This window comes from Dreissena polymorpha, chromosome 8 (assembly GCF_020536995.1).
Source record: "Dreissena polymorpha isolate Duluth1 chromosome 8, UMN_Dpol_1.0, whole genome shotgun sequence".
NCBI lineage: Eukaryota > Metazoa > Mollusca > Bivalvia > Myida > Dreissenidae > Dreissena > Dreissena polymorpha.
The window spans coordinates 92,939,066-92,966,862 of NC_068362.1; the positions used below are offsets into that span (position 1 = coordinate 92,939,066).

The 27,797-nt window shown below is 33.0% G+C and overlaps 1 protein-coding gene across 4 annotated transcripts in view; it reads right to left on the reverse strand.

Annotated features, from left to right (window-relative positions):
* Positions 1 to 27,797, reverse strand: part of LOC127842760 (SID1 transmembrane family member 1-like) — a 74,470-nt gene that overhangs the window by 25,108 nt on the left and 21,565 nt on the right. For all 4 annotated transcript variants that reach the window (XR_008031864.1, XM_052372470.1, XM_052372471.1 and 1 more), the window contains 9 exons: positions 23,119 to 23,200; positions 22,772 to 22,809; positions 19,885 to 19,979; positions 18,291 to 18,364; positions 17,168 to 17,234; positions 16,640 to 16,788; positions 10,292 to 10,397; positions 9,866 to 9,983; positions 2,339 to 2,475 (listed from right to left, as the gene is read on the reverse strand). Coding sequence is in view for 3 of the 4 variants with exons in the window: in XM_052372470.1 (XP_052228430.1) it covers positions 2,339 to 2,475; positions 9,866 to 9,983; positions 10,292 to 10,397; positions 16,640 to 16,788; positions 17,168 to 17,234; positions 18,291 to 18,364; positions 19,885 to 19,979; positions 22,772 to 22,809; positions 23,119 to 23,200 (866 nt within the window). In the remaining variant the exon portion in view is untranslated. The remainder of the gene's footprint in view (positions 1 to 2,338; positions 2,476 to 9,865; positions 9,984 to 10,291; positions 10,398 to 16,639; positions 16,789 to 17,167; positions 17,235 to 18,290; positions 18,365 to 19,884; positions 19,980 to 22,771; positions 22,810 to 23,118; positions 23,201 to 27,797) is intronic.

Sequence of the window (27,797 nt, forward strand, 5' to 3'; positions counted from 1 at the left end):
CCAAAACTATATATTGCGTAAGTATCTGTTTTTACATTCTTTGTTTCTCATATACTACCATTCTGCTGCTAGATGATTTGATATCAAAGAGTATTTAAAAAAATGTATGATGTATACCTTCGTTGTTCACAAATGTTTTCGAACCAAAATGACTCGAGTTTGTTATATAATTTTTTTTTATACCAGAACCAGAAAAATAGCAGCTAAATATAAGTATCAGCTTAATCTCTTCTTGTTGTATATCATGAAGAGGCCTTAATAAGAGGTGTAAAATGTAAAATTTCATAGCTTTAATGTTTATGCAAATATTTATATCCAATATTATTTTGCTTAATCATGATTTCTCGTTAATGAAGGTCGAACACTAAATCAAATTTTAATCCGACAAAACGCTTTTTTAACCGAGAACACTATATTTTATCAAATGATCAACCATTTGCGCAATTTTCTTGGGTTTAATCGTGTTATAAAAATACAAAAATCCATGTGATTTTTATTTCGAGTGGGTTTCGTTGCCAATCAGCTTTTTTTAGACGGATAAAAGTTTCTAAATACGAAAAAGAAAATAATAATAAAAACAATAGTAGAAGTAGTAGTAGTAGTAGCAGTAGCAGTAGTAGTAGTAGTAGTAGTAGTAGAAGTAGTAGTAGTAGTAGTAGTAGTAGTAGTAGTAGTAGTAGTAGTAGTAGAAGTAGTAGTAGTAGTAGTAGTAGTAGTAGTAGTAGTAGTAGTAGTAGAAGTAGTAGTAAAAGAAGTTATTGTTGTTGTTGTTGTAGTAGTAGTAGTAGTAGTAGTAGTGGCGAGTAGTAGTAGAAGTAGTAGTAGTAGTAGTAGTAGTAGTAGTAGTAGTAGTAGTAGTAGTAGTAGTAGTAGTAGTAGTAGTAGTAGTAGTAGTAGAATGTTTTTTTTTTATATCAGAACTTGCCTTTAGGACGTTTTCAAATGTTCCCTCCATATAATCCGCGTCTGTGATTGGCCGATTATCTTGTGCGAACAATATAGCGATTGTGTTTTCAAGTATCAAAAAAAAAGAGGCGGGAAAACAGAACTTGTGTTTTCCGCTCCAAAAAAAAAGACGTGAAAACAGAACTTTTGTTTTCCCGTCGCAAAAAAATAAAATAATAACTCCTGAAAACAGACTTATTTTGTGTTTCCCCGAGTTAATTTTGTGTTTTCCCGACTTTTTTTTTGGAGCGGTGATGTCACCTAAGTGCCACCGTATTTTTTCGATCTTATACGTTTTCTCATTGGGCATTTTTCGCGTGCGCGCTTCATTGATATCGCGTCCTCGTCATAACTATCGTGAGCGTACGTCATAGCTATAAGGTATTGCACGTCATATCAACCGCTAAATACAACATTTCCTATGCCGCTTTAATGCCATCGTACACAACCATTCATGACAGATCATATTAAATGCAGGCGCCTCAAATATGATGAAGTAGTGATTGAGACGACGCGCGGTTTGAGCTGACTTGATGATATCGCTATATACATATATATATATATATATATATATATATATATATATATATAAATATAAATATATATAAATATAAATATATATAAATATATATATATATATATATATATATATATATATATATATATATATATATATATATATATATATATATATATATATATATATATATATAGATATATATATATATATATATATATATATATACATATATATATATATATATATAAAGGTAGGAACATAGAAGTATAGGTATGTACAAATATATGTATATATCCAAATCGACAGTCAAATCCATTTCCCCTGTACGCTCAATATGTAATGTGTAACCCTCTACAGACTTTCTAAAAAAGCAAACAAAAACAAAACACTTGGTTCAATCCTTAAGTAGAAAGTTTAGTCCATTATTCAAATTCTATTTAGATACTAGTTAAAATTCTATGTTTATTGTGGCCAAGCAGTGGCATCTTTTTTTTTATACATTTGGGCATCTAAAACCGTCTCTCTACTCTGTTGCATTCTTACATACGCAGCTTAAATTGACAATATCATAATCAAACGCGGAAGGCGTATTTTCAAAGCGCATCAATCATAAATACATTGCGGTTTCAGTCATTCAACTAACCCATAAAGGTCCAACGCACTATATGCTCACAATGTCCGTACGACGGGAGTTTGACGGACGGCCGATGCACTAACTTAAGCGCTTTCGCAAATGTTTTGTAATTTAGTTAAAGACAACTGACGCACGTGTTTGATGATGAAATTTTTTGACGCAACCCAGTTTTGACCATGTCTTAAGAAACAAAATGAAACTTAAATAAGTTTTCCCATAGTCTCAAGCGGAAAGCCTACCTGTCCAATCACGGCCACAATGATTATGACGGCCATCGCAAGGTAGTAGGTATGAACCTTGGTAGTGATGTCTGGATGTCTGTTCTGGTAGATCTTCAGAATGCACAGACAAGCCATCACATACATAAACGACGTATCTGAATTAACACAAACAACACTACATACTATTAATCAATACATAAGCAAATAAGTATTAAGAGAAAACAATCACCACGTTCGCTATAAAATAATGAAATTAAAATTGCATATTTAATGAACACGGGGTGGAATCATTGCGACCATAACGTTCGTGTTGTGTGCGTAAAATGTCGCAATGCAGCTTCCGTTGTGGTGGCAATTTCAAAAGATGGATGCAAACGGTGAGTACGGATTTGTTTTTTACGTTTCCCGAAGACATACAGACCTTTATTTAAAAATCGGGGAATGCTATTCGATACCAATATAAATATTGTTTACTATTCTGGCAAAATTCTTGAGAAAAATCCGATATCCGAACCTCAAGGACTTTACAAAGGTGTGTTCTATGATGTTGACAATTAACAAGTCGCATATTTTTACGAAATCATTACATTTTTGTACAGAAAATCCAATTGTATATTCGTTTATCTAATAACTATGCTCGGCTACAAAAAATATCGTAACCTCTTCTGAAAAGAAGGCGTTGTACCCGTTGTTTTGAAAATGTTGTGGTCGCAAGCACATGTTGTGGTCGCAATTTATTGTTGTGGTGCTGATGTGAAATAAAACAGACGGATAATTGAATCTTTATGTCTGTCTCTTTGTCTGTCTGTTTCTGTGTCTGTCTGTCTGTCTGTCAATCTGTCTTTCTCTGTGTATGTGTGTCTGTCCCTTTGTCCGTCCATCCGTCCTTGTCCGTCCGTCCGTCTGATTGTTACTCAATCTACATTTTATCCAGACTGGCTCATGTTCGAAATCTGGTGCTGGTGACTTGAGGAATCACTCTGCATTTCATTAAATAAATATATTGTTAAATATAGAAAGCAAATAACCGAATCCCTTAAATTGTTGTGTATATGTTCTTCATTTAGTATGGTTATGAATTTCATTTATGTGCTCATCTCTATGTGAAGTCGAATAACAGTATAAACATTGACATATTTGAAACGCACATGATTACAGAGTTACTTACCTTATTAACAAATGCGCTATTGTGTGCACTGCTGTTTTTTATGTTGGCACAATGAGATTTCCAGAAGACAAACGAGACTTTTAAAGTTAACATATCCATTTTGTTAAAGCAGGTGAAGATGAATTACCTCATTGCCAGGTCTTTTTAAACGCGGCACAGTTTTAATTTGCTACTAACGTTATTATTGGAATTAAAAATACAAGTTTAATACAAAGTAAGTTCTTCACTTGATAAATGCTCATGAAGATAATATAGATTACTTAATATGTTGATTAACTTGTTTACGTGATTATGATGTTTATAACATTACATTTCCATGTGTAGAAATGTATTAAAATTCCTTTGCTTATATATACGCAGAACAGTTCTATGGCCCGAGTATCAAGTTCTCAAATGCAAATAGGTTTGTCCTCCGCCCGTCCGTCTTTCTGTCCGTCCTTCCGAAAAACTTTATCATGCGGTATATCATTAAGTACAAACCGGTTACTCTTATGAAATTTGGTATGCATAAATAGAAATTAAACATTTCACCAAAACGGGACCCTGCTATAACTGTAATGCACTGACGGTACTTAAAAAACCCTGTTATGTCACATTGGTTGTAAATCAAGGGCGATATATGCTGTCTCGTCCTGATTTAATATTTTCTTGCTAAACTGTCACGTTATATACTCATAACGATTTGGTATGTTTCAGGTCGCAACGTGGATATGCCGACATCAAACAAACGCCAAAAGTGTTTCTGCTACTTCTGTGGAAGGATTTTTAGTGCAGAAGTCATCGTCTCGTTCCATATAAAAAACATCCATGAACAAACAATTCGCAACTCGCTTTGTCTGCGGTAAAAACATGTAGCACAGTTTTAAACATGAAAAGACATCAACGCGTCGTCCACTTGAAAAAAGGGCCTCATACGTGTTTTGTATGCAACAAACATTTGCTTGCAGGCGAGACATTAACTAACATATGAGCAAGTCTCATGGCAACGGATACAAATACAAGTGTGAAAATTGGTGCAAGGAGTATGCGTACAAACGAAGTACTGAACGACACGTGGCTGTGTGTGGCAGACAAAAACCAGAAGTCATATGTGAAAAGTTCAAAGAGCATGTTGGGAATGAAATGAGGCCAACGGGCTGTTTGATTTTATTTATGTAACGACTACATTGTATGCATGTTTTAATTACGTTGATTGCTTAATATGTTTTGCTTCAGTATATATTTTATATGTAATTAAAGACAATTTGTTTGTTTTTGTTTTATTTTAAACTGCATAAACTTTATGCTATTGAGATAAAAAAAATGCTTTAGATTAAACTGTATAACGTATATGAAAGTTTGCTCAATAATTGTATTTCTTTCCCCTCTGATATTTGATTAAATTATCAGTTAATAAATTTTAACGTACATATCAAAATGCAATTCAAGGTTGAAATTTGACCACACTCGTAGTAAGTTTTTTTGTTTCCACTAACATTGCCAAAACGTAGGGAAGGTAGGTCAGCGAAACTTTTTTCATTTGACGTTGTTTACCTGTGCAAGATATTTTCAACTAAGCAAGTTCTTCTAAATGTGTTTTCTGCTCCAATTAGAAGTTATTTTGGCACCAGATTTGCAAAATTATCTGTATAATACCCATAGCAATTAGATGTAAGATTTATCTTACTCTTATATATTTTCTTTTACTTAAAACCGATATTTGAAGTTGAAAACTTGATCAAAATTCTCCTTTGTTGAAGTGAAATATGTTCATAAAGTTTTGGCTATAGATGCTGAACTGTATTTTTATAATATGTATAGTCTCTTATAACTTAATTGTGAGTGGCATTTATGTACTTTGTTTTAAAGCTATTTTATATATGTTTTACTAGGTACATGATGATGAGACTTTAATAAACTATCTTATCTATCTGTGTTTGCAACATTAATTATATAACATTCAAAGATGGCACAGTCATACTTTTGATAACAATAATCAAGTTAAACAAATAATGAATTATTCGCCGTAAACTTGATTTCCAATGACCAAACAAATTACGTGTCGGAACGAAAAATTAGGATCTGTCGGGTAAATGGAAAACAAACAAATTTTTGGACCTTAATTACATATTTTAAATGGTTTCAAAAGGAATGTTTCATGTTCCTGTATTTTGAAAAAAATATCGAAAAGAGCAAAAAACACATGATTTGTAGAGAACACTTCTTACAAGAGTCATGAATTTAAAACAAAGAACAAAACACATTATAAGAATAGAAGTTTATTTAATAAAATCTAATTCTATGTATAACTATGTTATATTTTGCATAAAATAAAGGTATAATTTTAACTTTTTCTCCACCAATGTTTCGGATTAAAATCCGATTAAGAAAATGTCCGTTCCACATTTTTTTTCCATAAAACACTATAACGTATAATAAAGACGCTTTAATATTGTTGGCTACAAGAGTTATCATTCTGTCTATAACACCAAGATCTAAACCATCTGATAGGTCAAAGTGCACAGGATTGTTATCCAATAAAACCTCAGACGGACAGTCAAAATTAATTTTTGAATCTGCAGGAGACAGCTGCTTGTTTCGACATAGAAATTGCGACTCGTTTTTTTGGTCCGGCCATGAAACTCATAAACTTTCCTCAAATAATCGGTTGCCCAACCAAAACAAATTAAAACTTGTATCACTGTAACGCATTGCGCGCGTATCGTTATCGAAACCAATTCACAACATCTATGAACAAAATAAATGCAATATTGCCCATCGGTCAACTTTTGGGCTACCAACGTCAGAAATATTACAAAGTCCGCTTTCACATTGTGTTCTCTTCAGATGTCTAACACCTTGTCGAAAAGATGGTGTATGGGCACCATCACTGTATATATATGTTTCTTCACTGGCATCATTTATTAATCAAATATTTGATCGTTAAAGTGAATTAAAAGCTAATTCTTGTTTAGCTTTGACAATATATGAAATGATTTTATGCCTTATGAGTTTTGAAATAATATCACTTATTTTGGGGATTGGTGACACTATTCTACTCAATTTCAATGCAGGAGAAAATAGTTTTTCCGACAGCTATTTTGACAAAGTCGTTTTCCACCACCGTTTTAACAGGCGTACTGGTATTTAACGTCCGATTTGAAGATGTTTTTCCAAGGACGTTTTTACTGTATAAAATCCGTTTGATAATGGATGGGAACTATCCTTTCTTTCGTCTTCCCTTGAATATTCACATCTGCAATACAACAAAAATAATAAAAATAATCTTTACTATGAGTGGCCGTAATGCGAGGTTTTCATGCAACATAATTGTATTGTTTCAGTTGTTTCAAAAAAACAATTACCAACCTTTGATCTTATGTTACATAACTTCCCTTACGTTTGTTCTTATATATGTTACTTCACATCAGCACCACAACAATAAATTTCGACCACAACATGTGTTCGCGACCACAACATTTTCAAAACAGCAGGTACAACGCCTTCTTTTCAGAAGAGGTTACGATATTTTTTGTAGCCGAGCATAGTTATTAAAAAAACGAATATAAAATGGGATTTTCTGTACAAAAATATAGTAATATCGTACAAATATGCGACTTGTTCATTGTCAACATCACATGAACAAACCTTTGTAAAGTCCTTGATGTTAGGATATCGGACTTTTCTCAAGAATTTTGCCAGAATAGTAAACAATATTAATATTCGTATCGAATAGCATTCCCCGATTTTTAAATTAAGGTCTGTATGTCTTCGGGAAACGTAAAAAACAAAAGCGTACTAACCGTTTGAATCCATTGTTTGAAATTGCCACCACAACGGAAGCTGCATTGCGACATTTTACGCACATAACACGAGCGTTATGGTCGCAATGATTCCACCCCGTGATGAAGAACACAACATTTAGCATACAGCATGCTAAAACTATTAAAGCCCGAGTCACCGCCTCGAAACGGGCAAAGGATTGCGGATATATATAACTCTCCCCTATCCCAACGTTAATCACAAAACGCACACATTTAAATAAGCCGTATAGTCATAGAAATAAAAAAACACACACAATAAAACACAATATACAATTGATGTAACTGCAATTTAATTACTTATAATTTTAAAATTGACCAGAGGGACAAAGTTACAATTTTCTGAGTCACGATACAATGAAATTAATACAAGCATCAGTTAATCCGTTCTTGTTGTCGAGATTTAAATCCTGGCATCATAGTGTACATAATTCATGTCATGCATCATAGGAAGGAGCCGTACTTGAATGCATAAAATACTCGATCACATAGCTTTGGTGTATAAGCGTTATCCCAATATAATATGTTATACAAATTATTTATGTATTTTATTTAAACTAATTTCAATAAAAGTTTATGTAGAAATTACATGAATTTGTTGTACTGACATGCGCTGAACAAAAAAGCTGTAAAACAAAAATCTTTTTTAGGTCAAAGTTAAAGTTTACTTGCTTATTTATTCAACGTTTACATAAAAAAAGAACACAACTTAATAGAAAGGTAGTTATTTACCTATTGGTCGAGTAAGATTTTGCAATATGCATGACCTTTATAACATTGATGTCTATCGAAAATTGTTTTTCTAAAAAAATGTTTTATCAAAGAAATTATCTATCTACATTACAATTATCTCTCGGTTAATGTTCCGCATTTCGTATGTGTGATGATACAGTGTGAATCCAGGGAATGTCAATGACTGTTGTGCAATACTCTTCCACTCCACAACCATTTCATATATATTTATGATCATAAAATGCGGTATGTGTTGTAATTTGTTTTAATAATGTGTTGTAATTTTATTTTATTTTTAATATGAAAACATTAGACATAATAAATTATGAACACTTCGTTTTGAGTTTCTATATGCATCATTAAAAGACATTTACTAGATTTGAATTTGTTCTTGAAATTTTATTTTTCTCAAATGTGGTAAAACCTAGCTAATATACTCGTTATCTTACCTAAAACAATTTTTCTCAGGCAACCTGCCTAACGATTGGAAACTGAGGAGTAATTGAGTCGCCTCAAATATTTACAGTGCGACAAATAAGGGACCGTTGCCTTCAATGAAGCTTTTGGCTTGAATGAACCTCTAGGTATTCGTCACCCCAAGGCCCTAAGTGAAACGTCCACCACCTAGTACGACTTCCGTACCTTCCGTAACCCTCCGAAGACCCTCTAAACTTGCAACAGGAACTCTGCAGCCCGGGCAGCACCGTTTGAAATTAATGTAATTACCCAAATGCACCACAGAAATGTTCTTTAGAGTACCGTACCATTTCGACAGATGTTGTCTCGCTCGCATCCGCAGGAGAAGTGACCAACTTGCCTTTCTGCAAGACTTCATATACTGTCAAACAGAGCTTCACCTGACCGACGGAAAGACACCATCCGGAAACCAGCAACGTTACCGAACTTCCTTCGCTTGTGACGAAGATAATCGATTGCCCTCCGAACTCAACGAAGATTACATACTATCAATTCCGCCTCCAGTACTACAGAAACGAGCCGACTATATATGCAGGATTTTTAAAGACACATTCCTAATATCAAATGCTCTAAAAATGCTTAATAAATCATATGTAGCACAAGCAATGACTCACTGTGTTATTTAATAAACATATAAATATTGTATGATTCGAAAAGATTAACTAGGGATGGTTATTTTTTAATGAAACCGTGAAGAAACGTGAATCATCTTATTCGAACACGAAACATTTTCGTAACACAATATTACGTGTGTATAGGTGTTGTAAAAAGTCAACTTTAAATCATACTGTCGTGACTGTGACCCCGTGATTGCTTCATACTTGGTGTGATGCGATGTTGCTTACGTAATTGTCACGTGTCGTCTTGAAAAATTGGACCTAACTAAACACAATCTAGTCACAAGACTCTTATGTGTTCAGTCTAGATTTAGATCTTAAAATGTTTAAGATATGGCGACAATACATCAACGTCCAGTCTGACAATACTATCTTTATTACAATGTTTCTCCTAAGCGACAATTAACTGACACTTGTCATAATGTTTTATATATAACTTAAATTTGTTTACCAAGAAGTACATTTATTAAGTGATTATTTAGTTATTGTACACGTACAATTATTGCCTCATATATACAGACGGTATTAATCTTAATAAAGTTGAATATCGCGAGTCCCTTTTTGGAATTGTTTAATTGTCAATTAGTACGTCGTGATAATCGCTAATATTTTGACTGTGAAAATCCTTGCAACATTTTCACTCGGTTTACTCTTACACATATAATAATGACACTTGATGAATAAAGCATTAAAGTTACTGCTTGAATTTTACCGATACAATGTAATATATTTTTCATGTGATAGCGCATACCATACTGGAAATTCGACAAAGTTGGGCAAACATGGTAGCAGGCACTCATAATGCCCTCCATGATCATTGCAAGTCCCATGGCATAGAACAGTCCGTAGTGTTGAGGGATCCCATACAGCTGAAATAGAGTTTACCCAAAGCACCCTATTTTCAGTTGTCAGTGCATCAGCAATGGATATGTTTTAAACAAAAGAAAAGGTATGAAGAGCTGAAGCAAGAGGATAATAGGATGGCGTAATGTATGTATTAAGTGTATGCATTAAAATAGGCGCATTCAAAAGCGTACGAAAAAAAGCATTATATTATATAAAAGTATTATATATATTTGAAATCATCTTGACGTTTCCGAAGATTCAAATGATGTAAAATTACAGAAAATTAAAGTGATTGTATGTATAAGTGGCATCTTTAACCGTTTTAACATACCTTAGTTGAATTGTTTCGTGATGAGCTTCCCATACCAATACATGGGAGGCAGCACTTGGTTCCGGTTGTCATATCTGTCGTGCTCTGTTTTCTATGAATATATTCTCTGAAATAAATATGTAGTCTTTAAAAAACCTCACAGCATCACAGTTTAAAGCGAATGACATGGGAAAGAAACATGCAGAGAACTATGCCTGGCTGAAATGAGTTTAATGCATTATTATCAAGTATGAAAAAATCATAATATTTTCTTTACAATTCACACAGTGGTGATAGGCACTAATGATTCATATGTACATAGTAAAATAAAGTTTTTGTAAAGGAAAGCTTTCACAGACTATGAAAGACAGTGAATATTCCATTTTAATCTTACTACAAAAAACAACAACAAGTGGGCTTTGGGCCCTAATAGGGGTATTCAACTACGACCCGATTCGCCACGATTTGTCCCGATTTCCAATATTTTGAGGTCGGGGACATTCGTAACTCAATCGGCGAAGGTCCTAACTCATTCGTAGCTAGTCGCGGGCGAGTCGTGAGCTCCCAAAAAATCGCGGCCAGTTTTTAAACGTATTTAAAATTTGACCAAGACCTCCAAGACTGAATTTAATCGTAGTTGACTCGTAACAGCGTCGTAGTGCGTTCGTGGGCGTCGTAATGGAATCTTAGGTAATTCGTGACTCAATCGGGGCATCGGTGATCACGTGAGCTGTCTACGAATCATTTACGACTTTGTCAAGACTCTCAAGAGTTCACCCCGATTGAGTTGCGAGCCCGCTAAGATTCTCACGATTTAGTTACGAAACAGTTACGATTTTGTAAAGAATGTTTTAAAAATAATATTTTTCCATCATGTTTTGTTGTCTTATAACCCACAGTAAGAAGTATAGATGCGTAGGAATTAAATCAAGAATGCGAAGCACGAGTGCTTTGATAACACGAATCTATACTCCTTACTGTCGGTTATTCGACAACAAGCCATCATAGAAAAATATTATTTCTATTCTTACACGATTCTGATTGATTTGCTTCAAGCTTTTGGAAGTGAACTATATTTTTCAATACTCCGTCCTTCTTAGTACAAAGTTCACTATTTAGTGACGTCATTGAATTGTACAAACATTTGACGTCGTTTTCATTCATAAATATTTTGCAAATTACGCCACTTTCATTGAGAACAACACTCTAAGAAACTAAATGACGTCACATGTGTTAATTCTTCTGAAAAGCTGACATGCTTTAAATGTTTTCTTAATTACGTTTCTTAACAAACAAATTCTTAGCAGGCGTGGTCATGCCACGTAACACCAAATATACAATTTGTTGTTTCATCACATTTATATACGTGCTACATTTTTTACATTTCTTTAAGAGCGGGATTTAAGCACGTGCATTTTACTGCAATATTTTCTTTATTTATTCGGAACTATTTTCGAAACATTAAGCTCCGCCCATAATTTATTGCAGAATAACCCACACTTTATTTCCTTCTTTGTCTATAGAAAACAAGTCGCTTGCCGTGTTAGAATCAATTTCAGTAGATATTGGCGCCGAATTTATGGGTGCGTTCGATGAGGTCCTAGCTTAGTCGTGACCGATCTGCATCGTTCGTAGTACAGTCGCAGTAGATTCTTACACATCGTAGTGAAGTCGCGACCCTATTCGCAAGACTTCAACCGAACCCCACGATTCGTCGTAACTCAATCGTACCACTGTCATAACTGAATCGCAGACTGTCACGAGTCTTCCCGATTAAATAAATGTGAGAAATCGTAGCGAATCGTTGGCTTGTTTTCGTAGTGGAAAAGGGCCATAAGGCACTCACCCGGGACCCAACGGAACCGAATTTTTCTGAGTAGAGTTCAGAGAAATGAAAGTACTCCATGAAACATAATTTATCGGCACTTGTTTATCTTCGACCAGTTTAATAATTGACTTTCAATGTATGTCCCAGATTGTTTATAGCTTTCTTCTTTACTTTGACCTGGTGAAATAACATCATATATTCTGTTTTCAAACTTGGTAAAAATGATCTGACCAATTCCATAAAGAATGGACTAAAAAGGTCTCTTCTACAGTGTTAACAACGTTTCACTACGGCAATATAAGCTTTCTCCGACTTGTGGCCGCAATGTTTTTTAATAAACATAAACAACTTTTGAACTCAGCCGATTAATCATAAGAGCACGTTTGCGGACGAATTTCTATCCATTTTTGACGATATTAAGTAACTTTTTGAGTGTAAAGAAGTTTTAACCCTTTCCTTATTTGGAACACTGCTGCGATCCATAAATGCCATGTTTTTTTAACGAACCAAAGCTATTTTATAACTTAGCTAAGATATCATTTGAACAAATATTCTATCAAAGTTTCATGAAGATTGGACAATTCACGTGACTTATATAGTGTTAACAATAATTATTTAAGACACATATGGAACACTGCCCCGCTCCCTACCGGCATATTTTATTAACCAATTAGAGCAATTTACGGACTGAGCTGAAATATATTAGAAAAAGTATATGACCAGGTTACATGACAATTGGTATATAAAGGTAATTTTAACGTTTGTTGCACTCTGTATCATAGACAAACAATGAAAACTGCCCCGACGCTTAGCGGAAATGTTTTTCAACGAACCGGAACCATTATCGAACTCAGCCAAGAAATCATCTGAAGAAATGTTATGACCAAGTGTTATAAGTAATGGACTTAAAATGTTACTTCTAGAGTATTTACATGGTTTTTCTTTTTCCAAATAAAAAAAAATGTCCCGACCGTGGCGAAAATGTTTCTAAACGCACCAGAACCGTTTTTGAATTCAGCCGAGATATCACTAGTAGAAATTGGAGACAAATTGTCATAAAGATAGTACGATAAATGAGACGTCTCGAGTGTTAGAACGGTTTCGTTATAGCCATTCAAGGTAAATTACTCCGCCTACTGACAGCCATGTTTTTAATTGAACCGGATATTTTCGAATCAGTTGAAATACAATTTGAACAAATGTTCGCACCATGTTTCATGAAGATTGGCTTATAAATTCGACTTTGAAAGTGTAAAACAGTGTTTTTTATTTAATGTAATCTACTGACCAAGTTTTTTACCGAAAGGGACCCAAATTCGGAATCGGCAAAGATATCAATAATACCCATTATTTGACCAAGTTTTATGAAAAAAAGGCTTTTACTATGGCCTCTATAGATACTTAACGTTGTAAATACTGACATCGTACAACGCACTGTTGGATACTTTGCTTAATGACCTAGTTCTTACTAAGAAGCACTCAGCATCTTAATTTTCTATAAGGCTTTTTAAATATTTTACCCAGTGACCTATAGTATTATCCGACTTGAACTCAATTTAAACCCTTCGTACATAGTGTAAAGAAAAACACGTTTTGCCATGTAACATGAACTCCACTTAACAAAACTTGCAATTTTGCTTACATATTGTAGGTGAGTAAAACTTCTTAAAATGATTTATCACTCTTGAATCTATAAAGGTGACTTCAAGCGTGGTTGTAAGGTGTTTCTAACATGTGATATGATTTGGTTTCTAGAGCGGAAAGAAGATTTTTCTACGATTTTATCTGGTGAAGTAGTTATAAACACTACTTGAACTTATTCAAACATTGGCTAGATATTTTAATGATTAACATTTTGGCCATGTTTCATTGAGATTGAGTCAAAATGCGTCCTCTAGATATGTTTATAAGAATCCAACCGTTAACCCATTTTTAAATACCCCAACTTACATTTTGAACATTGAGAGGGCATCCTGTTTATGTTTATTTAGATAATGTTTTGTGAGGAAAATTAATATGTTACCTTATGAATTTGACCTAGATACTGTTAGGTAAGACTGTCTGACCAAGTTTCGTCAAAATTGAATAATACAGTATAGATTCTAGAGTGGTATCACAGTATTTGTGTTTTATAATTGATTTGGTGACTTGTAATATTCGACCCAAGATAGATATTATGACCATGTTTATCAAGATTGAGACGTACATGATTGCTCTAGAGAAGAAACATGGTGTATCTGAGATTCGATATTGTGACTTAGTTTTTAAGCCCACTTAATCAAAATTCGAAGTTGGTGTACATATTCAGAAGACAAACATTCTGACCATATATCATCAATATTGAGCAACAAATATAGTTCCTATGATGATTAAGTTAATTTATTATCAAATTGGACGTAGTCAATACATACTACCTGTATAGTTTTAGACAGCTTTTTTAAGGCAGTAAGAAGAAGTAAACAAAACACGTAAGAAGTACCCTTTGAGAATGGCAGTAAGAGACAAGTGGACTAAATGTATAGAAAAATATCAAAAGAACTATGTCCTGATTAAATGAAGATGAGAGGATCTATAGTTTTGGCAAGTTTCACTTAGTAAAGACAAAATGTTAGTGTTTATATGTAAAGAGAAACAGACATCTATAGATAGAAGAGACCATGGTAAACGGATAACCGCACTTTAAAGAATAAGTGAATATAAAAAAAGAATCTCACATATTGACGATATTGTTAAAAATGGTTTGTATTTTAAAAACTGCGTATATTTTTTACGTTAATTACGAAATAATATTTCATGACGATACTGTAATTGATAGCATTATTTATTTTACCATTATTTTATGTCTAATACATTTATTATAATATAATTTTATTGACTCGTATTAACAAGACGTAGAGAACAAACATTTACACTTAAAACATTATTTTGCATCTGATATTGCATAGACTATCAGAATATTTGAAATTAAGGAAGAAACATACGTATGGTAAAAATAACTATTTGTTTTTATTTTTCTTATCGTAAAGGTACAATTATCACAGAATTAATAAAAAACCTACACTTTTGAATAAAAAAAGTAATTAAAAAGCAATAAAGAGAAAATAAAATCAATTAGATTGCAGTTCTTCAGCACGTGTTGTTGAAAGATCAAATGTAGTAAACACGAGTATTAGCTAAATTCTTTCTTGTTGACGCTTTACATAACTTCTAATCATAATGAAAAAATCAAGAACACCGTAATGCTTCACAAAAAAGCCGTTATAAAGGGTGTAAGATTCATTGTTTGCATCAAAAACGAAAACAGGAAAAAGCATGTGAAAGACGTTATTCATTAAAATAAATCTTAATATTACTCAGCGGATTCCTTGCATAACTTGCAAGCTATTAATTACAATTTAATTCATGAAAAATATATGACCCAGTGAACGAAGAATATCAAAGAATGTCATGTGTAGTGTAAAAATGAGTTGTAATCATATGTTCTGCACATAACCATGGACATTGTTGTATTCCGTCTTGAAAACTTAACTGTCAGTCCGGTTAGGGGTTTGTGTTTGTCTAGTCGATGTATATACTGTTTCACCACCACATTACGTATTGTAATTAGCGGCATGAATAAAGGTTACGTCTTCTTATTTAAGCGTTGTTTTGATCCTGGTTTCCCTTGAATGTTAAACTTACATGAAAGATGGAATTCGTAATGGAGGAAACATTTGACCAAAACACTATGCCTTATTGCCACTATATGACTGACTATTAAATAATTGTAAAAAAACTCCTCAATAACAAACAATAACCAATTCTTTGAATAAGTCGTTATACGGCATTTAGTCAAGCTTTTATAATGATAAATGTTTATAATGTGTTGCCATCTATTGTGTATGTAATGTGACACTTGTCTTAAATCAAATTAACGGATGACAGCAAGAATTTCTCTCATAATAACGTTTCAGGAGTTCATTATTACTTTACCATACAAGAATATGCGCACATTGAAGGTAGTCTCTTTTGATTCAAGCTTTAATCATGTACTCATCAGACTAACTCGCGTTGATACAAACAATCAACTAGTTAATAATGTAAAATTAATGCTTTAATATTTCTTCTTGAAGCGAATACTGTTTCCGATGCTATACAATCGTTTGAACGACAGCCTCATAATGAGAACGCACTGACTGGTGTCCCTGCATAATGACGTCTCGAAATTAGTCCGGTAATTGTCTTTGTCCAAAATGAAACTTTTATCTTATTATTTTGAAATCGTAGATCAAAGGTCAATGCCACAAATCATGGTCAAATGAATCGATTTTCATATATTTTATGTCCATATGTTCATGAGTTCACGTGTTTTCAAAGCGTGTTCCTATTTACCATATTTAATTCTGCTAAACATAATTAATGTGATAATAAATATTGAGATATTTTATATCTTATTATGAAGGCATCATTTTGGCGTGGCATTATTTCATTAAATAGAATCCCCTGTCAGTGCTTTAAACAGTATTTCGCAGAATTAAGGGCTTCTGGATTCGTTAAAATACCTTATGTAGACGATAACTAGGAACAGAAATCCTAAAATCATGTAGCCGATGTTACTGAAGACATTGTTGAATGCACTCATCCCTACCCATGGATAGGCGCATGCAAAGTTGTAGTAGCAGATATCGTTGTTACCTGTGATATTCAGGACCTGCATTCCGAGGAAACAAATCATACAGTATCCATAAAATCATGGTTGTTTATATTGAAACTTTACTGCTAAATATCATTTACACAATTTGGGTTATTAAAATCAAGCAACCCTGAACAATGAATTTGATGACAAATATAGTTTAAGTATATAATTATATTTCACAAACGTGATCAAATACATTACAAGTGTTCAACATGCATAAGAAAACAAAATTGATTCTTTGTTAAACACCCTTTGCAAATTAATATTTTTGTAGCAATTATATATAACTGAGAAGCGCAGAATTAAGAGCTGAGTAAATTTGGCGTGCGCATACAAAAGCTAAAAATTGCCCACATATATCCAAAATAGTGATCGTAGCAATAATGCAATTTACCTTCTGATAAGCGATCACTAACTGAAGGACAGGCAGTCCGTAGAATATGGCGATTGCAAGAAGGTTCCTGTAAAACAAGAGGTGCATTTGTGTAAAGGATTAGTAAGTAACGGCGTCAACGGCGAAACGGTTAACATATGCTTTACACATAGAAGACGTGACGATACCCTGTGAATTTATTGAGTGATTCCGCACAAATAAATTAAACGTTTTGAATATAAAGATAATCATCGAAATTTACAAACATGGGAATGATTACATTCAAGAACAAATATCACTTGCGACATTTATGTATACATCAAGTATAAGTGTATTTAAGATAATTTATCAATTGCCATTCAAGACAAAACATACGATACAACTGCACATATTTAATCGACTTTTAGCTAGGATCACCGCCTTATAACGGCCAATACAAAGTATTGAAGACTTAAAAAAGTTTTCAAGCATGTCAAACCTCACACTGACCCAAGCAGTAATCATTTAAAAAAAAACGTTTGAACTTGAACACATAGGCATTACGAAACAGACATAATACAATATAAATGATAAAATCTGATCATGTTTGACCGGTCCATGTTAAAAATTGTAGGGCCATAGACATATTGAAAGGCATGCAGAGCCCATAACTTTGTCCATAAACTAACGACAACACATTCATTTGTAAATTAACATTTACACCATAACATCGCTATTTAATTTGAAAAAAAAACGATAGAAGAGATTTTATTTCTACTTAATTGCAATTTAACTTCTCAATGGTTTAATCGGTATCGCAAGCAGTAATCATCAATATGAATTGATAACTTTATGTACACTTTTTTATGTCAGTGTGTCATATAGGACAACACATAAGACGTAAAATAACATATTTCACTCGGGGATAAATGCAGTGCTTTTTATACGTAAATATAATCTGTATATCACATATTTTAAATTCTACTATGCTTTACCGAAAATGTTTGTGAAAGGTTTGATAGCTACATAAGAACTCCCCCCCCCACAAAAGATACAATTTTTGAAAGCTTCCCATGTAATGATTTATCTGACTTCTTTAAAATTGCAATGCAACTCTCCTTTTCAGCTTGTTTATGATTGACAAAAATAAATTGAAATAACTTACTTGAAATACAGTTTGAAGTTTTTGTCGGATTTCTTTTCACGTTTCAGAGAAAGACTCGACAAATATATCGGCGTCTAAAAGAAATATGAACAAATAACCTTACGAAGGTTAATATATATACCTCATGCATATTCTTGTTTTAAAAAGGAATTTAAAAAGCGTATCACAGGATGTGACTAGCCTATGATTGTTGGGAGGGGGCGGGGCAACAGTATATCGATGAATCCACAAGGAACATGACGGAAACATTCAAGGTAATACAGCGTCTTTAGACGTTAAATTAACAATTGAATTATTACAGATTTTAACCTATTAGTAGACAGCTGTACCTGAAACATCCTATTGTTAAACGGATTTATTATCCTACTTTATTTTCAAATCTCCCTCATCATTAACACAGTTACATTACGGAAATTTTAGTTCGCAACATTCGACTTGGAACTTTGACCTTTACTTGTCACTAAGAAGAGATACAAAATTGTGCGCGACCTATTATCATAGAGAATCATAATTGGAAGTAATATTACAACTGTTCTAGGCATTATTGACCTACAATAAGAAAACGATTAATCATAAACCTTGACCTTAAATTGAGACCTTGACATTAAACGAGCATGGGAGTTGTGCGTATTGTCATCAAAAACGGAATAATAATCAATAATATTATTAACATACATCAAAGGCATAACCAAGTAGCAATGAAATTAATAACATTAACTCGTTTCCTTGTCATTTAATAAAGCAGCATATGAGATGTGTTTTACACATCGTTTAGTACCGGGGAAAATACTCAATAATTATATGAGAATCATACCAAGCAACACCTTAGATATGTTGCTCATTATCTATGGCTTAGTTTAATATTAGGTCATTTTCATTGTGGTAGGCTTTTCACAGTGATAAACAGTAGATAAATAAACATCTGGCTGATAACATATTTACATATTACTCAATACCATTGTCTTTTTACCGGTTAACCGGTTAACTAAGTATACATTTACAAACGTTGGTGAGTTCTGTACAACTGTACAATTTAAATAATAATGATTGGGAATGCTAACATAAACTATACTTATATGGATATACTTTTTGTGAATAAGCGGAGAATACTAGTTAAGACAGCTTCTTCATTACTTTAGTACGTGTCAAATTATAAGCTTTAACCATTTCACAAAGCTATTGTTCAATTATTTTTTTACAATACTAAGAAAGATTTATCTTAAGCTTAAATGTTGGAAAGTTCTACGATATAGACCTATCAGAAGATTCAAACAAAGAATTAACGATGGGGAAACTAAAGAACTCTCCACATTCGAACTACAACATTCAGCGAAATTGTTGTAATCAGTATAGCTTCACATATATGACGTCGTAGTGAACACTATCTCATGACGCTCAAGTAACTCATGTGTTATTTTTTTATATGCACCTCTATGATCATGAATTCAAAAGAAAGTGTACGGTCATTGAAACAGATATTTTCACTATGGGCTCCGAAACTCGTGAAAACAAATGTGTAATGTGATCACGTATGTAATGATAATACGACCTTATACTGAACTCAACATATGTACTCTTTATCATATAATCGTACCCGTGTTCTATCAAAATTCTTGTCTGCATCCAACGTCTCCATGGCCTGGCAACCGTCGTTCTCATCAGCGTTCACAATAGGCGTACGTTCAGTTACTTGAAATATATAACGCTGTATATACAGAAAGGTAAATTTTGTGACTTCATTTCAATCACATTCTTGTGTTCAATGTGAACTGTAATCAAAGTGTAACGCAACCAATATTTCGGGCATCATTGAATAAATAAAATGATCGAAATTTTTATCAACGCAATAATCCAAATTTAAAAATCTTCAAAACGCAGTTACGCCTAGGCGGACCATCATTTTATTGCCTCGGTTATAAAACGTCAATACGTGTCGGACACTCCTTTTTTTATCATACTTCAATGATGAGTCCTTGTTTATTTACGTATCATAATCACCGTCGAAGCATCGGTCAATTCCGTATGTATTCGTTACGTTTCCGTTTAATACACCATTTTTACGTTGCATTTTGTTAGACGCGTGACATTGCACACGGCCCGTTAGAATCTGCACACGTTACACTCGACTGTATCATTGTTTATATTTGTATTTTTACTAAGGTTACTGTAGAGTGCCACGCACAAGGCCGGACATTGCGGTCACATAATTTGTAATTGTCATGGGGCCGATAGGCCGCCGCATTAAGCTTATTGTTCAGAAAAGTTTACAAACATTGGAAAACGTTATGTTACAATTAAATCAAAAGAAATAAATCGCTATAAAAACAGACATGGACGTTTATGTTATTGTGTTTATCACGAACTATATAAGTAAAGAAATTGGTATAAGGTGCAAAGGAACTTATGCCGGACTTGTAGCGTTGGTAAAAACAAGGAACTTGACTTTAAGTACAATTATTAAGTTTAGTGTTAATCCATTTAATTTCACATGATTCACGTATCACGAAATAATGTGTGAATCACGCTGACAATAACGTTGAAGTGGTTTCCGTTTGTTTACGTTAAATAAGGATTTTCGAATAACGAACAATTCAAATTCAGTAAAATAATTATTCATGTTTCCATCCGTTGTAATATCGATACAAAACTAGTACTCATTCAAAATATGGAAAAAAACACAAACACCATTACTGTCACATTTTAAATTGAATATAAGCCATCAAAATACTCAGCTATGGTGTTCTTTTTCAAAACCATCATGTACAAAACCATATTCAATACAACTAAAATAAAAAGCCTATCTTCAACCTAGTTTTATATCATCATCATCATCATCATCATCATCATCATCATCATCATCATCATCATCATCATCATCATCATCATCATCATCATCATCATTATCATCATCATCATCATTATCATCATCACCACCACCACCATCATCATCATCATCATCATTATTATTATTATCATCATCATCATCATCAACGAAACTATCTCCCTTACTAGTTACAATGTCCGATCAATAAAACCTTGCCGTTGGGTCTGGATGAATTATATGAACAACTTAACTTTGTCAATGATTTCTAAATACTTAAGAACATACAGATCAGCAAAAGCCAAAAACATACTTTATTATTCAGACACCAGGGGTCGCCTCATACTGAAATGTTCTGAATAACATTGCTTCAAATTTATATTATAGTATGCATTGTAGCATAAATTGAAAAAATAATAAGTTTAGTAAGATGTCTTTATGCATTTTTTAATACGTAATATACATTACATGGACATTATATTTAATGGCTCGTTGAAGGACTATAGTTTTAATATTCTTTCAATAATTTAATGGATGGTAATTAATATGATTGAAATGATTGTCCAATCAATAAAGTACTGAATAATATCGATGTTTTAGTGCTACGTGTCTGTCTTGAAGGTATGACATGTGTAAGGATCTTTCGTGAGCTTTAAAGAACAAGTTATTCATTAGATAAACGGTATTGTATTGTTGTCATTTGAAAAATGACAATAAACTACAGCCTTTACAGAATATACTCATGTTACCCCGAATTATAAAGTTCGCGATATTTTGGAATTTGAGAAAACTTTGAAAAAAAAACAACAATTTTACAATTTTACATGAAACTTAAACATTACCTACATAAATCTTTAAACAAAGCAAAATAACAGTGTTATAACTTAAATGGGAAGTACATACTCTAAATTTATGAAACCTTTGTCAACAAATTTTATAACACCTTTTCAGCATATCATTTAGATTATTAACACATCACTATGATTAAGACACGTGTATATTTTCAAATTTTTTATTAACATGGATTATTTTTCAAATTAAAATATAAAAAAACGCTTGTCTTATGAACACTCAATTATTGAAAGGATGTTTTATATATATATACAGGAACTCGTCTTTTGAATAGGTGACTATTTTGTGAAAAGTATATATGATATGATGATAAGAATTATATTTTAAAACACGGCATATTTTTAAGTTTTTCTTTATATGCAACAAAGACTTATGTGGTATGTCTACAACAGATGAATACCTGTGCATTATGTTGTAATACGACATCCAAACCATTTTAAAGAGAAACAGGACAACGCGGTCTGAAATATGATATCTGTTTTCATGGAACTGCACCAGAAACACCAAAGAAACTTTATCAAAAAATGATGAAATATTTCTGATAAAAATGTCATAACATAAAGCCGAAAATTATAAGAAACAATACGAATCATTAAATAATCAAAACTTGTTAGAAAAATAATATAGAAATGCATAAAATAACAAATTTTATGACTCGATTATTGACGTTCTCCAAAATCTATCGTCTGATGAACTACTAATAGACGTTCTCACATGTAGGGAGGTCCACCCCGAAAGAAACGCAAAAAAGGGTGAAGAAATAAGTTGGCTAAAATGTTTTTTTTAAGTATATTGATTGGGCAATTACCTGCATTTTCTTCCCCGCATTTTCGACAACACCATTGGCTAAAATAACAGAAAGCATGCATTTGTGATGAAAGGTCCTGACAGCGATATGCTTAATAATAAGGCGGAAAAATTGTGTTGTAACCAATTGCATGTCAGTCAATTAATAATTATGTAAACATCGCGAATTTCACAGCAATATAACTCAAAATTTAATAAAAACCATGACAAACAGTTATGTGTGAAACCTCTCAAAAACATTCGACAACATTATCATGTCAACACACATATAAATTGCAAATTATTTATATATAAACGGCCTCAGAAGTAACTGTGTAATAATCAATCTTTCTTGAGCAGTATACCTACATAATATATGTTAATATGGTTCCAATGCAGAAGCCAAAAAACACACCGACTGTCAAACCGATGGCTTTGTAGAATTGCGACGCTAGAAAAAAAACAATATAAACCTACCATAAATATGACTACAATCGAACTGATTCCTTCGTAATTCGTATAATAAATACTCTAATTTGATATGATCTCTATTTTTAACGCTAATTATTTGAAAATGACGCCATATAATACCAAATGTAATGTCATACCTGTCAAATGTTGCTTTTAGTAATATCAAAATCTAGACAAGAATAGAAGCATTTTTTATTTACCAGCAAAGAGAATACAATGGTTGTGTTTGTAAGAGAAACCTTTATATTCTGAGGCTAAATGTACATAAAGTCTCGTCAAGCCAGACAAGAAAGATGAATGTCTTTTTATTTACGACAGTTTATTGTTTATATATCACCTTTGCCATTTCTTAAAAAAAAATCAGACTTACGCTTAGCACCCTAAATAAAACCAAACACTTATTAAATGTATACGTTATAGCTTAAGACGTTTATAGCTGCGGAGTAAATTTCCTGTCTTTTTCCTGCTTTATGGAATAGAGTTTTATTATCCTTGATTCAACTTCGGCTTATATTAAATGTATAGGTAAAAGCAAAAGACGTGTATATTTGCGGAGTAAATTTGCTGTCCTTTTCCTGCTTTATGGAATAGAGAATTGTTATGCTTGAATCAACTTCATTGTAACATTTAACATGTTCAACATTAATACCGGTGTATATATTCCTTACATCTTTATACAACTTGCTGAGGATTTTTCATAGGGTTAGTCTAACGAACTGAATTCAAGTGTGAGGAACGTTAAGGACTTCCACAATGTCTAACCAAATAATATATGTCTACTTCTACTATTTTTGCTGACTTGAAATACAAGTTATTGGGACATTTTTGTTTAGCTTGTGTGGACAGGTTCTATTTTGTGGTTACTGCTACTTTTCAACAGAATATGTGTTTGCTGTGATATATTTAAAGCATTCAATTTAAATTTCACTCAACACATCTGACTACTTATATGCAAGTTTATTGGTTGTGTGCTTACCAAGACAAACAAACGTTATTGGGCTGATGGTTAAATATATAACGGTTAAGTATAACAATGTGTCCCAGCATTATTCTTATGCAGGCTTCTGCCGAAATACTGACATTTTACTTGATAGACGATGACGATCACCTTAAAAATCGTGTCTTTGTTTTGGATATGCTTTCCATTAAGATATGTAAGAACAGTAAAAACCGTCTTATCATCCAAGTATGATTCAGTATATTGAAAATCAAGAATTTGTATGTGCAAATTGTTTTAAGGAGAACTCGCAGAGAAACGCTTTAAGGGGCCTTTCCTCATCACCCGTCTTCCTTCCAAGTTATCTAAGATGCTTACGTTGTTTAGAGCCTTAGAAAATTCAACACTCTTGTAGACTTCTTCACAGTTTGTCATTTAGCAAGACGAACAAATCAGTAAATTCCGTCATTCCTATGGACTGTTCAGTGTCACTAGTTCTACGCTTTTGACAATGTGGTTAAAATCATAATTATTTCGGGTAGCGGCTCTCGAAAAAAAATCTACACCATTCATATCTATTCTGTGGATCTCTATTAACAAAATGACTTTCGTTTCAGGGATTCTACTATTTTGACAAAATCTTTTTAGTGTTATTTTCTTTATTTGAATATATTTTTTACGAGCATTCAGTGGATCTTAATCCACAAATACACTATTAACAATGTTTCTCAGATTATTGGTGACTCTATTTTTGTGGGATCACCACACTTCGATGAATGCATAAATTCTCTGAAAACGTGATTTTCTCTTGCTGCAAGTATTTTTTTTATCCCAATCATGCATGATATCCAAACTTAATCGATTGAGGTACATGGATTCAACAATGGCACAAAGCTCATGATCTACCTGTTGATTGCAAAGAGTCTCGTTCTCAAAGGTCTTATTCGAAGTATGATGAAGCAAAAAGCAAATATTTCGCTTGAATTTCTAGTAATCTATTATTGGCATCTGGAATTTTGCATGCAAAGTCGGAACCGTTTTCTGGTAATAAATTGTGTATGGATCTTGTTTAACTGACGCCATGAAAATGTGCAAAAGAAAAAAGCCATGAGGCTTGGTATTAAGCGGGAATATAGAGGACGTTTGGTGTGTTAATAACGACGTTATATTCACTTGCTAAGGATATTTAAAACATTGTTTTAAATGTTCTGGATGCTTTTGGGGTTTACAATATATTACATATTGTCATTAAGTTATTTGTTTGGAATTGGTTGAGTTGTTTTCAAGGTGATGGGACACAGAGTTTGAGCTCCTGTGCTTATTGTAAAATACTCATACAAGGCAGTGGTAAACAAGGATATGTCTACATGAAAATGTTTGGAATAATGTGATCTACACAATGGACTAATTTTCATGTAGAAAAATAAATAAAAAATTAAGTAAAAAGTGAAAGAAACATTTTTCCTTTGTTGGATATAGTGATCTATAAATAAACCTTTTTAGTTAGCTATATCACAAATATTGGACAAATATTGGAGGAGCAATTACTGGATTAGCTGACGGATTATAGCTGGTGGATAGTTGAAAATAAACTGTTACAGTTAGCTTTTATATTGTGGCAAATTAATTTTACTGTTATCTTTAACCGGTGACTACTTATATACACCTGAAATCAGATTAACACCATATCTGTTCAGATTCACTATGAATGCTAAAGACTCAAAATTGTCAAAATATCAACCAGCAGGAAAAATGGCAGCAAAAGGGAGCGATCAGCCAAAGAGAAATCATTCAGAGGTCAGCAATGACAGCATTAATGATAGCACCTCCATTAAACTGCAGCTTGAAACCATGGAACTCACTTTAACAGGTCTAAGAGAAGAATTGAAACAAATGCTAAAAAAAGATGACATTGAAAATTTGATAACAAATACAGTCTCCAAAATAATTTCTGAAATGGAAAAACGGAATGAAGAATTCCTTACTAAAATTCAACAAAACATTCAAACTGAACTGGAAAACAAATTGCTAAAGATCACAGAACATAGCATTAAGGAAAAAACCAATGAACTCGCTGACCAGATTAAATGCTTGCAGTTTGAAAATGAAACCCTAAAAGAAAACCAAGCGAAACTATTAAAAGAACACAAAACCGCCCTCGAAAATGTGAATGATAGAATAAACAGCAACACAAGGTTAAGCGAAGAAAACAGCAAAAGGTCCAATCACAATGAGCAGTATTCTAGGAAAAACAATATCAAAATTATGGATGTAAAAGAGGAACCAAATGAAAGCATTACAACCCTCTCAATAAAGGTAACAACTTTATTCCAAGACCAAAACATCGAAATCAAGCCTGAGCAGATTGTTGCAATCCATCGGATCCCGACTAAAAAAGGACAAATAAGACCAGTTCTTATAAAACTAAGAAATAACGATGACAAGAGCACGGTGATGAGGAAGCGAAAGGAGATGAAGCAATCTGGCCACCGCCTGGTAGATGACGTAACAGCCCTCAATACAGGATTGATGAGCCGCCTACAACTCCACAAGGACATTGAGTCCACCTGGTTTTTTAACGGGTCTGTGTTCGCGAAAACTAAACGGGAAGATCGCATCAAATTTGACTTGTATGACAATATTGACACGGTGATTAAGGAATACAGTGCCAAACGGAAATAAACGCACACTTCTTCAACTGTGTGCGACCACAGCACGGATCGGACCTGCCTCTGCTGATCCGTTGAGCCGCGCATTTTTTCCCTTTATCACTATGTTGTAATGTTGATAACTTCTTTTGTATATTGAAACCTGATTTTAAAACACTTGTTTTGTCACCTCACAAAAATTAATACCATAAATGTTAAACATCTGATGCATTTCTTAGTTAATTGTATACTAAATGTATATAATTACTATATGCGCCCGATACTGTGTCATATTTCTGTCATATATACTACTCACTGTATAATATATCTACATTTATTTATATCTTTAATTTAAAGAATAATCAAATCTGATATGTATATCCTTCTTTGCTTTTATTTTTGTCTTTGCATATATACACCGCAATTTATGACAATGGTAATAATATTATTTTACTACCAAGAATGCGGGAAGCATATTTTTAATGCAATATAAAGCGATATAGATTAATATATACATATATACCCTATCGAGAACAAACTCAATATGTTAGGTTTTTTTTTCTTTGTCAAACTGAATAAAATGTTAACCTTTTATCCAAAGCCACTCAAACTAAAGAGAATGTTTTGTCTAGCCTTATTCAAGGGCAGTCATCCATGAAACTGCTGTATGCCTGAATGTTTACAATCTATTTATAGAACAGGTTTTTACCACTACTGACCTAATTATTCAATAATGCAGAGAGGAGCTTTCATGTAAACAATATCTTACTAAATTGTGTAAGGATGATGTCGAATTGATGTAATCTTATGTTTTCTGTTATTATAGATCCCCTTTGTATATAATCTAACAACAGTATAACAGGTAATATATAGTACTGTAAATCACCATGAGTTTAACATGTCACATTATAAATCACTCATAAGGTATATATCATCAGCTATTTAGTAATAGTATAAAAGCATCTCTCAACTGTTAAAACAGAATATGACAA